This window comes from Halichoerus grypus, chromosome 10, assembly GCF_964656455.1.
Source record: "Halichoerus grypus chromosome 10, mHalGry1.hap1.1, whole genome shotgun sequence".
Lineage (NCBI taxonomy): Eukaryota > Metazoa > Chordata > Mammalia > Carnivora > Phocidae > Halichoerus > Halichoerus grypus.
Genome location: NC_135721.1, coordinates 113,915,452 through 113,929,496, shown reverse-complemented (window position 1 = coordinate 113,929,496; position 14,045 = coordinate 113,915,452). Strand labels below are relative to the sequence as shown.

General features: G+C 45.9%; 1 protein-coding gene and 1 long non-coding RNA gene across 5 annotated transcripts in view; one reads left to right on the top strand and one right to left on the bottom strand.

Annotated features, from left to right (window-relative positions):
• Nucleotides 1-2,796: 2,796 nt before the first annotated feature.
• On the bottom strand, nt 2,797-7,221 carry LOC144379279 (uncharacterized). Its single transcript, XR_013442005.1, has 2 exons — nt 7,071-7,221; nt 2,797-6,751 (listed from the first exon to the last, which is right to left on the bottom strand). It is a non-coding gene; the product is annotated as an uncharacterized LOC144379279 (long non-coding RNA).
• An 82-nt stretch (nt 7,222-7,303) lies between these two features.
• LOC118529555 (signal-regulatory protein beta-1-like) overlaps nt 7,304-14,045 on the top strand; it is a 35,530-nt gene continuing 28,788 nt past the window's right edge. For all 4 annotated transcript variants that reach the window (XM_078057084.1, XM_078057083.1, XM_078057086.1 and 1 more), the window contains exons 1-2: nt 7,304-7,462; nt 8,853-9,206. In XM_078057084.1, coding sequence (XP_077913210.1) covers nt 7,390-7,462; nt 8,853-9,206 — 427 coding nt within the window. In that variant the 5' untranslated portion in view covers nt 7,304-7,389. The remainder of the gene's footprint in view (nt 7,463-8,852; nt 9,207-14,045) is intronic.

Below are 14,045 nucleotides of genomic sequence, written 5' to 3'. Positions count from 1 at the left end.
GCTATGTAGGTGCTAAGTAAATGGCTGCCGAGTAATAAGCAAGGTGGATCTGATTGTTTCATGGAGTCTGAACCTTTGTTCTGGGCTATTTCAGTTCCACCCAACATGTCTGTTTTTGAACACCCCATCCCAAAGAACAAGATAAATGTCACCTGCAAGACAAAGAAGTTCTGCCCCGGGGGAATACAGCTGACCTGGCTGAAGAATGGAAATGTCTCGCAGATAGATAGGACCCTGACCCCCACCATGAGCAGAGATGGACTGTACACTGTGCAGAGCTCAACCCTGGTGGACAGAACTAACCAACAGGACACTGTGCTCACCTGTCACGTAGAACAAGATGGGAGGCAGGAGGCCACTGCAAAAATGACATTTTTGGTTTCCGCTCACCTGGATAAGTTTGAGAAGTAGCCAATGGCAAGACCTTACTGAAGAAGGCACCATCATCTTTCCTTAAAACTGTCTTTCACATGAAGAAATGTTCATCATCATTAACCTGCACTGCTCAGCACAGGATTTGGGTTCAACAGAATCTGAAGAAATCCTAAAACATCCCTGGCAAGAAGCCATTCAATGAAGAGGTCATTCAAGGGAACATGGACCCCCCCTGGCTTAAGGATCTCAGACATTACCTCGTCCTCCCACCACCCAGGTCCTGAAATCCACTTTGTGGAAAGATGAGACCTAAGAGGAAGTGCAGCACATCATAAGCAGGAGATCTCCCTAGGGAGTTGGCTTGGATGTACTTCATTTCTAACAGATATTTAGCTTCTAATATATATTTATATAATTTCTGGATTATTTGTGTATGTGTATGTGAGAGAGAGAGGGAGGGAGTCCCTGTTGTCTCTGTTGTCCCCCACCCCCCCCTCCAGAGGAACTTGGCCTGAGAGGAGCCGTGGAGGTCTGAGGAGCTCCATATGGCTCCACTCACTGGGCACCTGCCCTCCATGCACCTGTCCACACCACAGCCCCCACGAAGGGGTCTCAGGGAGTTTCTTTCACATGAAGAAATGTTCATCATCATTAACCATCAGGGAAATTCAAATCAAAACCACACTGAGATACCACCTTACACCAGTTAGAATGGCCAAAATGGACAGGAAAAGAAACAACAAATGTTGGAGAGGTTGTGGAGAAAGGGGAACCCTCTTACACTGTTGGTGGGAATGCAAGTTGGTACAGCCACTTTGGAAAACAGTGTGGAGGTTCCTCAAAATTTTAAAAATAGAGCTACCCTATGACCCAGCAATTGCACTACTGGGTATTTACCCCAAAGACACAGATGTAGTGAAAAGAAGGGCCATATGCACCCCAATGTTCATAGCAGCCATGTCCGCAATAGCCAAACTGTGGAAAGAGCCAAGATGCCCTTCAACAGATGAATGGATAAAGAAGATGTGGTCCATATATACAATGGCATATTACTCAGCGATCAGAAAGGATGAATACCCAACTTCTTCATCAACATGGATGGGACTGGAGGAGATTATGCTAAGTGAAATAAGTCAAGCAGAGAAAGTCAATTATCATATGGTTTCACTTATTTGTGGAACATAAGGAATAGCATGGAGCACATTAGGAGAAGGAAGGGAAAAATGAACGCGGGGGGCGGGAATCGGAGGGGGAGACAAACCATGAGAGACTATGGACTCTGAGAAACAAACAGGGTTTTAGAGGGGAGGGGGTGGGGGGATGGGTTAGCTCAATAATGGGTATTAAGGAGGGCACGTACTGCATGGAGCACTGGGTGTTTTACGAAAACAATGAATCATGGAACACTACATCAAAAACTAATGATGTATTGTATGGTGACTAACATAACATAATAAGATAAAAAAAAACTATCTTTCCTAAATCATGAAATTTTAAATTATAAAAGTAAAACCTGTTCCTTCTCTCCCTCCCTCTCTCTCTCACATACACATACACAAATATGTAATCAGGGCCCAGGGAGAGGGTAGTGTCTGATCTCACAGGGCTGAATATCGACGCCCCCTACTCCACCCCAGGCAGAGCACATATGCTGGCACGAGTAGACGCTTGGAAAACCTGCACTGACTGACTGAACAGATCCATGGACATGCTTCCCACAGCTGCTCCCTTTCTGGCACTGTGGGAACTTCAGTCTCTGTTGTCCCCCACCCCCCCTCCAGAGGAACTTGGCCTGAGAGGAGTCGTGGAGGTCTGAGGAGCTCTATATGGCTCCACTCACTGGGCACCTGCCCTCCATGCACCTGTCCACACCACAGCCCCCACGAAGGGGTCTCAGGACAAGAACTGGAGCAGCTGAATAGGAGACCTTGGGGGGGCACTCATCCCACCTCCTTAGGGAGGGAGAACGAGGGGTCCTGAGTCCCACTCTCCTGTCTAAATTCTCTTGAGCTCTGTTCATTTCCTTTTCAGCCCAGCTCCAATTTCTCCACCTTGGCGGGGAGGGGGGTTATAAAAGGAAACATTTTATAGCATGCTGCATTCTTTCTAACTTTCTAAGTATAAATGCTCTAGCATGCTATATTAGTTTTCCATTGCTGCATAAAAAAATTACCCCACAACCCGATGTGGGGCTCGATTCCAGCGCCCTGGGATCATGACCTGACCCGAAGGCAGACGCTTAACAACTGAGCCACCCAGGCGCCCGGAAAAAAATTTTTTTAATTAAGTAAACTCTACCCCCAACGTGGGGCTCAAAACTCACAGTCCTGAGACCAAGAGTAACATCTTCTATTGACAGAGCCAGGCAGGAAACCGCCCCCCGAAAAAGATAACCAAAGTTCTTAAGGAAGCATCCAATCATTCATGCAACAAGTCTTTATTGAGCATCTTGTTGGGTCTAGCCACTGCTCTAGGCAATGGGGATATAACAGTGCGAAAGAACAAAGGCAACACCCTTGTCCCCACGGAGCTCACATGCATGTGAGCGTGTCATGTAGTAACCACCAAGTGAATACATAGACTGTCTGATAGTAAGAGTGCTACACGAAGTATATGACTGTGTATCGGGGAGGGGGATGCTCAACTTGCGAGAAGATGGTTTATACAGGGCAGTCAGAGTCTTTTTTTTTTTAATTATTATTACTCTACACCCAACATGGGGCTTGAAATCACAAACCCGAGATCAAGGGCTGCATGCTCCACTGACTGAGCCAGCCAGGTGTGCCTAAGACAGTCATAATCTTTTAAAAATAACATGATGTTGGGGAGATATTTGAAAGAAGTGAAGGAGTGGTTATGAAGCTGCCTGGAGAAGAGTGTTCCATGAAGAGAGGAGAGCAAAGGCAGAGTTCCTGAGGGGAACTGTGAAGGTCAAGGGTCCACAGTGGCGAGAGCCCAGTGTGTAAGTGGGAACATGACTGGAGATGGGGGCGGGGCAGCTCGGACAGGGGCTGGTAGGGCATCATGGACTCCCCTTGGCTTTCCTTGAGATCGGCAGGCACTGACGGGTTTGCAGAGTAATGGGATCCTTCGCTGCTCTGAGGGGAAGAGGCTGAGGTGTGCACGGGTGGGAGCAGGGAGACCAGAGTTAGGAGACTATAGCAGTAATCCAGGTGAGTAGACACTGACAGGGACCAAGGCGGTACCTTGGAGGTGGTGGGGAGTCACTGGATTCCGGGTCTGTTGTGAACATAGAGATAATAAGACATGGAGTGTGACTTGGACATGAGGTATGAGGGAAAAGAAGATCAAGAATCATTCCAAGAATTTTGACGTATGTGGTGGACAGTTTCTAAAATGGCTCCTGGGGCACCTGGGTGGCTCAGTTGTTAAGCGTCTACCTTCGGCTCAGGTCATGATTCCGGGGTCCTGGGATCGAGCCCCGCATCAGGCTCCCTGCTCCGAGGGAAGTCTGCTTCTCCCTCTCCCACTCCCCCTTCTTGTGTTCCCTTTCTTGTTGTGTCTCTCTGTCAAATAAATAAACAAAATCTTTAAAAATAAAAAAAATTTTTTTTCAAAGAACTTTGGTTACTTTTTTCGATGTAAAATGGTTAGAAATCAAAAACTGTTCTCCACAAGTCACTTGTTTGTCACATTCAAAAGCCTTAGCTGTACATTCTACTGCCTTGGCTTTGAGCTTAAAAAACCCACCCAGGAACTCAACCACCTTTTTGTTCTCACCTGTGCCAACTTCACCCTTACTAATGGTGCCTGAGTCTCATGGGCTAATCCTCATGGGGGCTTGGGGAATGGTCTGTATATATGTTGCGTGGAAATTTTTGGTGGGGGTCTTCTGTGTTAATACCCCAAGATTTATCCCACCCCACAGGCATAAGGCTTACCCCCTTTCCTTTCTGTGATACCTACCAGGAGAGCTAGGCACCAAAGTAGAGACCCAGGAAGTCTGCCTTTTTGTTCCCTGATAACATCCACCCAGGGGAGCTTCCAACACCAAAAGGAGAGCCCAGCCCTGACCAGGGGGGTCAAGAATGAGGCGGCTGTGAAGCCATCACTGACAGTGAGTGTCAGGCTCCAAAGGGTTTCCAGGGATGGAGGAGCCCAAGAAGGAACAAAGGGAGGAGAAAGCTGCTCTGAGATACCAGAGAAGGTAAGGATCCTGTGGCCCTAGTGCTTCTGGGAAGAACCAGACCAGAGGCCGACACCTGGCGTCACGGCACACATACGTACCATGAATCCACCATTCCCTCCTGAGTTTAACAACACCTGTTGGGTATTCTCAGTGGGAGACAGAGCGGACCCAACCCCCGCTCTCTCGGAGGCATATGCTCTAGTGGGCAAGACAAACAGTGAAAATAAATACATGATTACAAGTTCTGACAGGTAATTAAGGGTGCTCTGGGTTTATCTATAATGAAGAGGAGAAGTGGGTGGACATCCCCAGTACACCGAACAGAGGGAGGAGTATGGGGCCTGAGTCACTGTGAAAGGCCAGTGCAGCTGAGCCCAAACATGAGGGAAGAGCTAGGGGGTGAGTCTGACAGAGCAGTTAGATCAGTCAGGCACATGAGGGGAATCCCATGTGACCATAAGAGCCCTAAGAAGCCTTTTAAAGAGAATGACAAGATCAGAAGTCTCATTTAAAAATCGCACTCTGGCCCCAGTGTGATGAGAAGACCGCATGCAACAGGGGAACAGAGGGGGAGGCGAACTGACAGGCTAGCCAAGCAGATGTGACAGTGGAGAGACAGACACAGGAGGATTTAAGATGTGTTTAGATGAAAGGATGTCGGGGGAGGGGGGGTCATCAAAAATGACACCAACATCTCCGGCTGGACTAAGTGGCTCACTGGGGGTGTCAGACACTGAAATGGGGACACAGATGGAGAGCCTGATGGGGAGGTGAGTGATGAGAATGGTTTGCAGGTGCTAAGCAGACAGTACGATACAGGCACGTGGATGACTTGGCCACGATCATGCAGGGACCAGGTGGGTCCAGGATTCCAACCAAGGTCCTTTGGGCCCCTAAGCCTGTCTCCTAAGGCCAGGTTCAATGGTCCCTGCCAGCAAGGACCAAGGCCAGTAAAAGAGGTAGACACTAATGAGTGGGGAGGGGAACAAGGTTGCCAAGGGCAGTGTTGGAGTCACTCTTGCCGTGTAACAAAACACCCCAAAACTTAGGGGTAGTAAACAACCATTTCATTATTTTTTAAAGTATTTATTTATTTGAGAGAGAGCACGAGCAGAGGGAGAGACAGAGGGAGAGAGAAAGAGAGAAGCAGGCTCTCTGCTGAGCAGGGAGCCCCGACGTGGGGCTCCATCCCAGGACCCTGAGATCATGACCAGAGCCAAAGGCAGACACTTAACTGACTGAGCCACCCAGGCGCCCCAACAACCATTTCATTATGATCAGTGATACCGCGATCAGACATTGAGACAGGGCACAAGAATGGCTTGTCTCCTCTGTATGATATCTAGGGCCTCAGCTAAGGGTGACAACTTCTAGGGTCTGGAACCATCCAGATGCTTCTTCATTTTACATGTCTAATGACTGATGCTGGCTACCGGCTGGACCCTTCACTGGGCTTTCAGCTAGAACTCCTACCTGCATTCCTACGGTGTGGTCTCTGTGTGTGTGCTAGTTTGGGCTTCCTCCTAGCCTGGTGGCAAGATTCCGAAAAGGAGCAGCCCAAGACAGCAGGGTAGAAGTACAGGGAAGTTTTATGGTCTAGCCTTGGAAGTGACGTCACATCATGTGCACAAGCCTGCCCACGGGGAAGGAATATTTACCCACTTCTCAATGGGAGGCAAGTTCAAGAGCATGAGGAAAAATATTGTTGCAGTCAGCTCTGGAAAATACAATCTGTCACCATTGAAAAGAGGAAGTGGGTTGGAATAATGGGGCCACAGGGAACACTCTGCCTTGTGAAGGGTCCCAGAGTCAAGCTCTCTCAGGGAGGAAAAAATAAAAAGCTAGAATAATAACAGTATCTCAAGGGAAGCGGAAACATGTTCTACAACAGAACAATCTAAACCCATCTCTGACTCCCTCTTCGGTTCGGCTACTTCGCATCGCCAACATATAGTCAGCTGCTGGGATGGAGGCCAGGGCCGGGAACAGTGGGGAAACCAAGTCACAGAAGGCAGGGTCCCACAGAAGCGAAGAGCTCACAGCTTCTCAGGCTCTGGACGCCATCTTGTGTGCTGGCTCTTGCTGTTCAGGTGAAGAGGGGGTGCATTTTTGATGTGGTGGTTTCTCCTCCTCAAGCACTCCCTCTGCCCAGAGCTGGCCCCAGAGCCGGAGAAACAGAAGAGGCACCCCTCTTCTTCCTCCTGGGTGTGGGGTGTGTTGTTGTCCCTGCAGGATGAACATGCTAACGTCCTTTCTCCACGCAGGCCTCCTCCACCCTCTAAAACAGGAGTCATCGTCCCCCTCCAAAGTTCTTGGCTCACTGGAAGCCCCTTCCCCGAAAGTGCACCCTCAAAGCCAGGGGCGCCCGTCAGACACGGCTCATTTTTACCACTGACCCCTCTGGAGTGGGCAGAACAGCACCCCCCCGGCCCCCCGGTCCTATTCCCAGGAGCCTTCCTCCCGGACAGCGGGGCAGTTGCCTGAGCCCAGCGTGTTGCACGTTCCCAAACACGGAACACACCCTCCACTCTGTGGGACCGTGTACCTTTGTGCGCCGGGATGAGCAAGGGCCAGCGGGGCCTCTGACCTGGAGCCAAGGGGCCCAGGGACACAGCCCGGGCCTTAAGGGGGACTGCCGCAACCCTCCAGGCATCTTGGGGGCCTTCGCTCGGTCATTTCGTGGCTGGGTCTGATTCCTATTTCACAATCCAGAAGCAGAAACTGAAAACCCCACAGCTCGTTCCACCCATCACAGTCACTTCCTCTTCCGTGAGGGACACCAGGCTTCCCCTCGCATCACAGAGTGGAGTCCCCGAGACCTCTCCGGGGCGACATTCAGACAGAGCAGGCTCCAGGCCACCACGATGCCCGCACCTGCCTCCCCACCCCGCCTGCCTCGGCCATCCCTGCTGCTGCCTCTGCTGCTGGGCCTCACAGGTGAGTGCCGCCCTCGGGGAGCACGGCGCAAGGATGCTCACCTGAGTGTGGCGGCCGACGCACGGCTTCCCCGTTGGCAGTGGGGTGGATGGATCTCGGTTCCAGGCCCTCTTTCTTCACCGTGGCTTCCTCTTGAAGACATTTCTCTAAATGTTTTCTTTTACAACAAGGCCCTCCCAAACAAATGCCCCCAGAAGGCTTATTAGTCGGAGGGCTCCTTTCCTCTCCCACTCAGGTCCAGACAGGATTAACCCCACCAGGCATTTCTCAGTGACAGGGTCTTCCCAGCCCCGCTACACTTCCCACACTCCTGTCACCCTGTGAAGCCTCCATGATCCCCTGTGGCTTGACCTGCAGGACCTGGGGCCACCCTGAGGGAAGAGGTGGGGGTGCAGCATCTGACTCCTGCTGAAAACCCTAGAACCTGGGAGTCAGAGCCGCCCTAATTAAGATGGAGATGATGATAGGTAGGTAAATAGGTAGATAGATCACAAGTACTCCACATGCCATGCAGAGCGATTAGAAAACTGGTAAGTGGTACTTTGTAGACTATTAAGTCTCCCAAAATCTCAGCATTCTAAAATCATAGTCTTATTATTATTATTATTCTTGATTGGGAGTTAGTCCTGCCTGTCTGCTCCCTTCTCCCCAGAGCTGACCCCAAACCCCGCAGACAGGTGAATTCCCCCTTCTCCTCCCCAGTGGGTTGACATCTCAGTTGCGAGACTGTCCAGGAAAGCGGTTAAAAGCACAGATATTTTTTGAAACAGATCTGCCAGAGTTCAAATCCAAGTTCATCATTTATACCCTATTTGGCTTAGAACAAGTTATGAATTTCTCTGTGCCTCCATTTTCTTGTCTGGAAACAGAGATTAATAATAATAATGCCTTTCTCACAGAGCAGTGGTGGGAATTGAATGAGTCAGTTAATGTATTTAAGTGCTTAGAGTGATGTCTGGTCAAGTGTCTATGGAAACTCCCTGTCGAATCCTACTAGGGTTTAGTGAATGCAAATACGAACACCTAAAAAACGGTCCTGCTGAGTCTGGCCATTACAGCACTCACTGCATGTCCTTGACAACCAATGTCTTCCTTGAAAACTCACAGCACTGATGGGGAAAGGCTTGATCCATCCTGCTTGACAGAGGAAACCACCGAAAGCAGAGGAGGGAGGGAGGGACTTCCCCCAAACAGCAGCAGGCTTGTCTGAGCTGGAGTCGGGCCTTGAGCCCACATCAGCCTGACTCCAGGTCCACACATTCCAGGCCCTTCAGGCACAATCCTGAGTGTTTTTCAACGGCTTCCAGTTTCAGTCTCACAACAAAGCCGTTAAGAGAAGTCCCCTGGGCCAGGCAGGGGACACGTGGAGCTGACTTGTGTTTCCCTCCAGGTGTGGCAGGTGAGGCGGAGCTGCAGGTGATCCAGCCTGAGGAGTCAGTGTCTGTCGCAGCCGGACAGACAGCCACTCTGCGCTGCACCCTGATCTCCCTGCTCCCCCTTGGGCCGGTTGAGTGGTTCAGGGGATCAGGGCCAGCCCGGGAGTTAATCTTCAGTTTCAGAGGAGGCCACTACCCCCGAGTGACAAATGTTGCAGATACCACAAGGAGAAACAGCACGGACTTTTCCATCCGCATCAGTAATATCACCCCAGCAGACGCCGGAACCTACTACTGTGTGAAGTTCCAGAAAGGGACCCCTGACGTGGAGTTTAAGTCTGGACCAGGCACCAGGATGTTTGTACGTGGTAAGTCCAGATCCCTGAAAACCCAGCCTGGTTGTTCTAAAGACAGATTACAAGCTCCAGGCTCTCAGCCCAAGGCTCCTCCTTTTGTCAGCCCTTCTGTTAAGCTGAGGATAGAAGATGGGGTAGTGAGAAATCACAGCACGGGAGCAGAGTGGAATAGAATCCCAGGGCCCCTAGCAAGAGAGTTAGAATCTTACATTTTCAAAGGCCACAAAATAGACCGGAAAGCAGAGTGGGTAAAATTATAGGCACCAGGGCCAAACGGCCTGGATTCAACTTCTAACTCTGCCATTTTCAAGCTGTGTGACTTTAGTGACTTTCTTAAATTCTCTGTGCCTCCATTTTCTCATCTGTAAGATAGGAATAATAATTGTACTCACCTCGTAGATTTGTTATGAGGAGTACAAACGTAAATGAGTTTATAAATGTAAAACACTTAGAAGAGCACCTGTAACCTAATTACTGTATTAGTGTATATTGTCACTATTCAGGATATTAAAACCAATTAGACCTAAAAACATAATCTTAAAGGCATGAAACCACAGATTCACAGAAACAAGGAATGAAAGAATTACTGAGGCAGAAAATTATAAAAATCGCATTTGGGGATGTGGAATATGTAATCCTTATATTTCTCAAAATTTGCCCTTGCTTCTTTAAGACCTGTATATTTTTGGATTTGGTCCTGGCTGATAAAATCATGGCTGAAGACAAAGCCCACAAGACTCTAAATAGCATCCATACAGGAAAGCCTGGGAAGCAGAGCAGTTAGTTCAGGCCTGTTCATACTGATGACTTAATGATCATGTTGTTTTCTCTGTAAAAAAATGAGTGTGGTAACTTACTCAAACAGAACAGAATAGAAACATACATCAACAGAATTTTTGAATTAAAATTTTAGTGCCTCCGGGCCACAGAAAAGCGAAGGGAACTGGTAGGCAGTCTTCTGAGACAAAGAGAAGGTCATATGATTTTCAAGAATTTAAAATAAAAAGCAAGTTGTATGAGAACCATTTGAACGAGATCAGCGTGAGATGTATACAGGCAGCATTAGATGCTAGAACACAAGGAGTGGTGCCTTCAAAATTCTTAAGGAAAATGATGTCCAACTTAAAATTCTAGACCCAGCTAATCTGTTGAATTTGTGACATCACCAAGAGCTACCTTTCAGTGTAACCTTTCTGTTTTAACCAAGATAAAAGTTAAGCAAAGAAAAGTAAGAATGGGAACCAGAAAAGGGGACTGGAGACTCCAAGATAAGAGCTGTGCAGGAGGCATAGGAATAACCACTAGGGGGCGCCTGGGTGGCTCAGTTGGTTAAGCGACTGCCTTCGGCTCAGGTCATGATCCTGGAGTCCCTGAATCAAGTCCCGCATCGGGCTCCCAGTTCGGCAGGGAGTCTGCTTCTCCCTCTGACCCTCTTCCCTCTCATGTGCTCTCTCTCTCTCTCTCATTCTCTCTCTCAAATAAATAAATTTAAAAAAAAAATCTTAAAAAAAAAAAAAAGGAATAACCACTAGGCCATTCCAGAACAGGAGGACTGAGGGCTTTAAGAGGGCATCTCAAAAAGATTGAATCACTAGGACATTAGTCTTCCAACTCATGCCTACCATTTCTAATATTATTTAAGATTATATTGAAATATTAGCCAATGCTTTCAGAAAGGAGAAAACAATAGAAAGCATACAAATTATAAAGGAAGTAGAAAAACTATCTCTGTAAATGATATGGTATCTGGAAAACTTAATGGACTCAAGGTTAAGCTATTACAAACTATAAGATACTTTAGTAATGTGGCAAGTTATAAAATCAATAAATAGAAATCAATGACCTTCATATAAGCAAACAAAAACCAGTTAGAAGATATAATGGAATAGATGACCACATACACAATAGCAAATTTAATACTTTGGGCACCTTCTATCAAAACAGTAATAGGGACTGGATTTACTTGCCCACGAAAAATCTGGGCAAACTACATGGAACAATGGTTGACAAGACATTGGACAACAGGCAACAAAGGACAGTAATCCCTGAGAGATGAGAGACAAATGACACGGAACCCAAGGTTGCCTCCAGCTTACTCTCTGAGAAAGCTTCCATGCCACCATGCAGTAGGAAAGTACTCCGATGGAGCATGGAGGCCTCCTCAAGTTGAGAAGGAGCTAGAAGTCTAAGGAGGGCAAAGTGGCTGGAGTTTTCAGAGGAGAGCACCAAAGATGAGAAACTACACAGAGAAAGAACTCCAAAGATCTTGAGTATTTGGCTGAGTACTGAAGAGTATGTTCATGAGGAAATACATGTACACGAGTATATGTACATGGCTTCAAGAGAAAATATCCCTGGAGCTCACACAAGGCCAAGAACGGTGCCTGTTCCCACCAACCTGAGTAAAAAACCTCATAATTCATGGAGCATCTGGTACAGTATGCAGAAGGGTTCTGCCTCAGTAAGAGGTAAAAAAGGGAGAAAAAATTAGCCCTAGACCAAATGATGCTATGGTCCTGCATCGCAAAGCTTAAATACAACACATGAAAACATCAAACTGTTTCCAGGTAATTTAACCAGGTCCCAAAACAAATTCAAGCATATTTATAAGATCACAAAATATCCAATACTAAACAAAGTAAAATTCACAACTTCTGGCCTGCAATAAAAAACTACCAAGCTGACAGATAGTAACTACAGCTATCGTGGTGAGCACAGAATAATATATAGAACTATGGGATCACTGTGTTATACACCTGAAACTAATATAACACTGTATCTCAACTGTATTTCAATAAAATTTTTAAAATTACCAAGCATGCACTGGGGAGGGTATGTGTTCTGGTAAGCGCTGTGAATTGTGCAAGACTGTTGAATCTCAGATCTGTACCTCTGAAACAAATAATGCAATATATGTTAAGAAAGAAAAAAAGAAGAAGAAGAATGTAGCAGGAGGGGAAGAATGAAGGGGGGGAAATCGGAGGGGGAGACGAACCATGAGAGACAATGGACTCTGAAAAACAAACTGAGGGTTCTAGAGGGGAGGGGGTTGGGAGGATGGGTTAGCCTGGTGATGGGTATTGAGGAGGGCACGTTCTGCATGGAGCACTGGGTGTTATGCACAAACAATGAATCATGGAACACTATATCTAAAACTAATGATGTAATGTATGGGGATTAACATAACAATAAAAAAATTTAAAAAAAAATTACCAAGCATGAAAGAAGCAGGAAAACACCATTTATAATGTGAATCAACCATTTGAAACCTAACCAGAAATGACAGATGACAGGATTAGTACACAAGGATAGTAAAGTTAGTATAACTCCACTATGTGGTCAAATAGAGGAAAGACTGAATGTGTGAAGTAGAAGCATGAAAAATACTTTCAAAGATCCGTGTTGAACTTTTAGAGATGAAAACTGCAATGTCTAGGATGAAAAATGTAGACTGGATGGGATTCATGGCAGGTAAGACACTGAAAAAAATTAAAGAACTTAATATACAGCAACAGAAACTATCCAAAATTATACACAAAAATGTAAAAGACTGAGAAAAGATAAACAGCATCAATCAGCTATGGGAAAACCTCAAGTGGCCTACTAAATATGTGTTAGAGACTCTAAAGGAAGTAGGGGACAGAAAGAGTATTTGAAGAAATAATGGTTGCATTTTTCCAAATATGATGAAAACTATGAACCTATGGATCCAAAAATCTCAGTGAACCCCAAGCACAAGAAACATGAAGAAAACTACACCAAAGTGCATCATATTCCAATTGCATAAAATCAGTAATAAAGAAAAGATCTTAAAAACAACCAGAAGAAAAGGGAAATATTAGATATAAAGGAAGATAAATTTGACAGCAGATTTCCCATTGAAAAATTATGTAAGCCAAAAGATAGTGGAGAAACATCTTCAAAGCATTTTTAAATGAGATAATATAACAATCCTAAATGTTTATTCACCCAATAAGAGAGCTTTAAAATACATGACACAAAAACTCATAAAATAGTAAGGATGGAGAGACAAGTCCACAGCTATAGTTTCAGATTTCAACACTCCTCTTTCAATAACTGGTAAGACAAGTAGGCAGAACATCACTAAGTATGTAGAAGACTGAACGGCATTATAAAACAATCTGAGTTAACTGACATTTATAGAACACTCCATCCCAAAACAGCAGGATACACATTCTTTTCAAATGCAAAGGGAACACTTACCAAGATGCATCATAACCTGGGCTATAAACTGTCTCAGTAAATTTAAAATTAGTCAAGTCATACAAAATGTGTTCTTACTGGAATTATATTGATAATAACAAAATGATGTCTGGAAAAGCCCAAATATTTGGAAACAAAAGGATACACTTCTGAATAACATGTTATCAAAGAAGAAGTAAAAGGAAAATGAGAGAGTATTCTAAACTGAATGAACATGAAAGCACAACATACAGAATTTGTGGATGCAGCCAAAACAGTGCTTAGGGGGAAATTTATAGCACTAAAATGCTTATATTAGGACAGAAGAGAAGTTTCAATCAGTGATCTTAAAAATTAGAACAAGAAGAACGAGGGAAACCCAAAGCAACCAGAAGAAAGGAAAAAGTAAAGAACAGAGCAGAAATCAAAAATAGAAAATGGAAAACTAGGAGAAAACCAATAAAACCGAAAGCTGGTTCTTTGGAAAATCAGTAAAATTTATAAACTCTTAGCCACACAGTCAGTCAAGAAAAAAGAGAGAGTACACAAATTACCAGTATCAAGACTGAGAGATGGGGCGCTAGGCTGGCTCAGTTGGAAGAGCATGTGACTGTTGATCTCAGGATCATGACGTTAAGCCCCACCTTG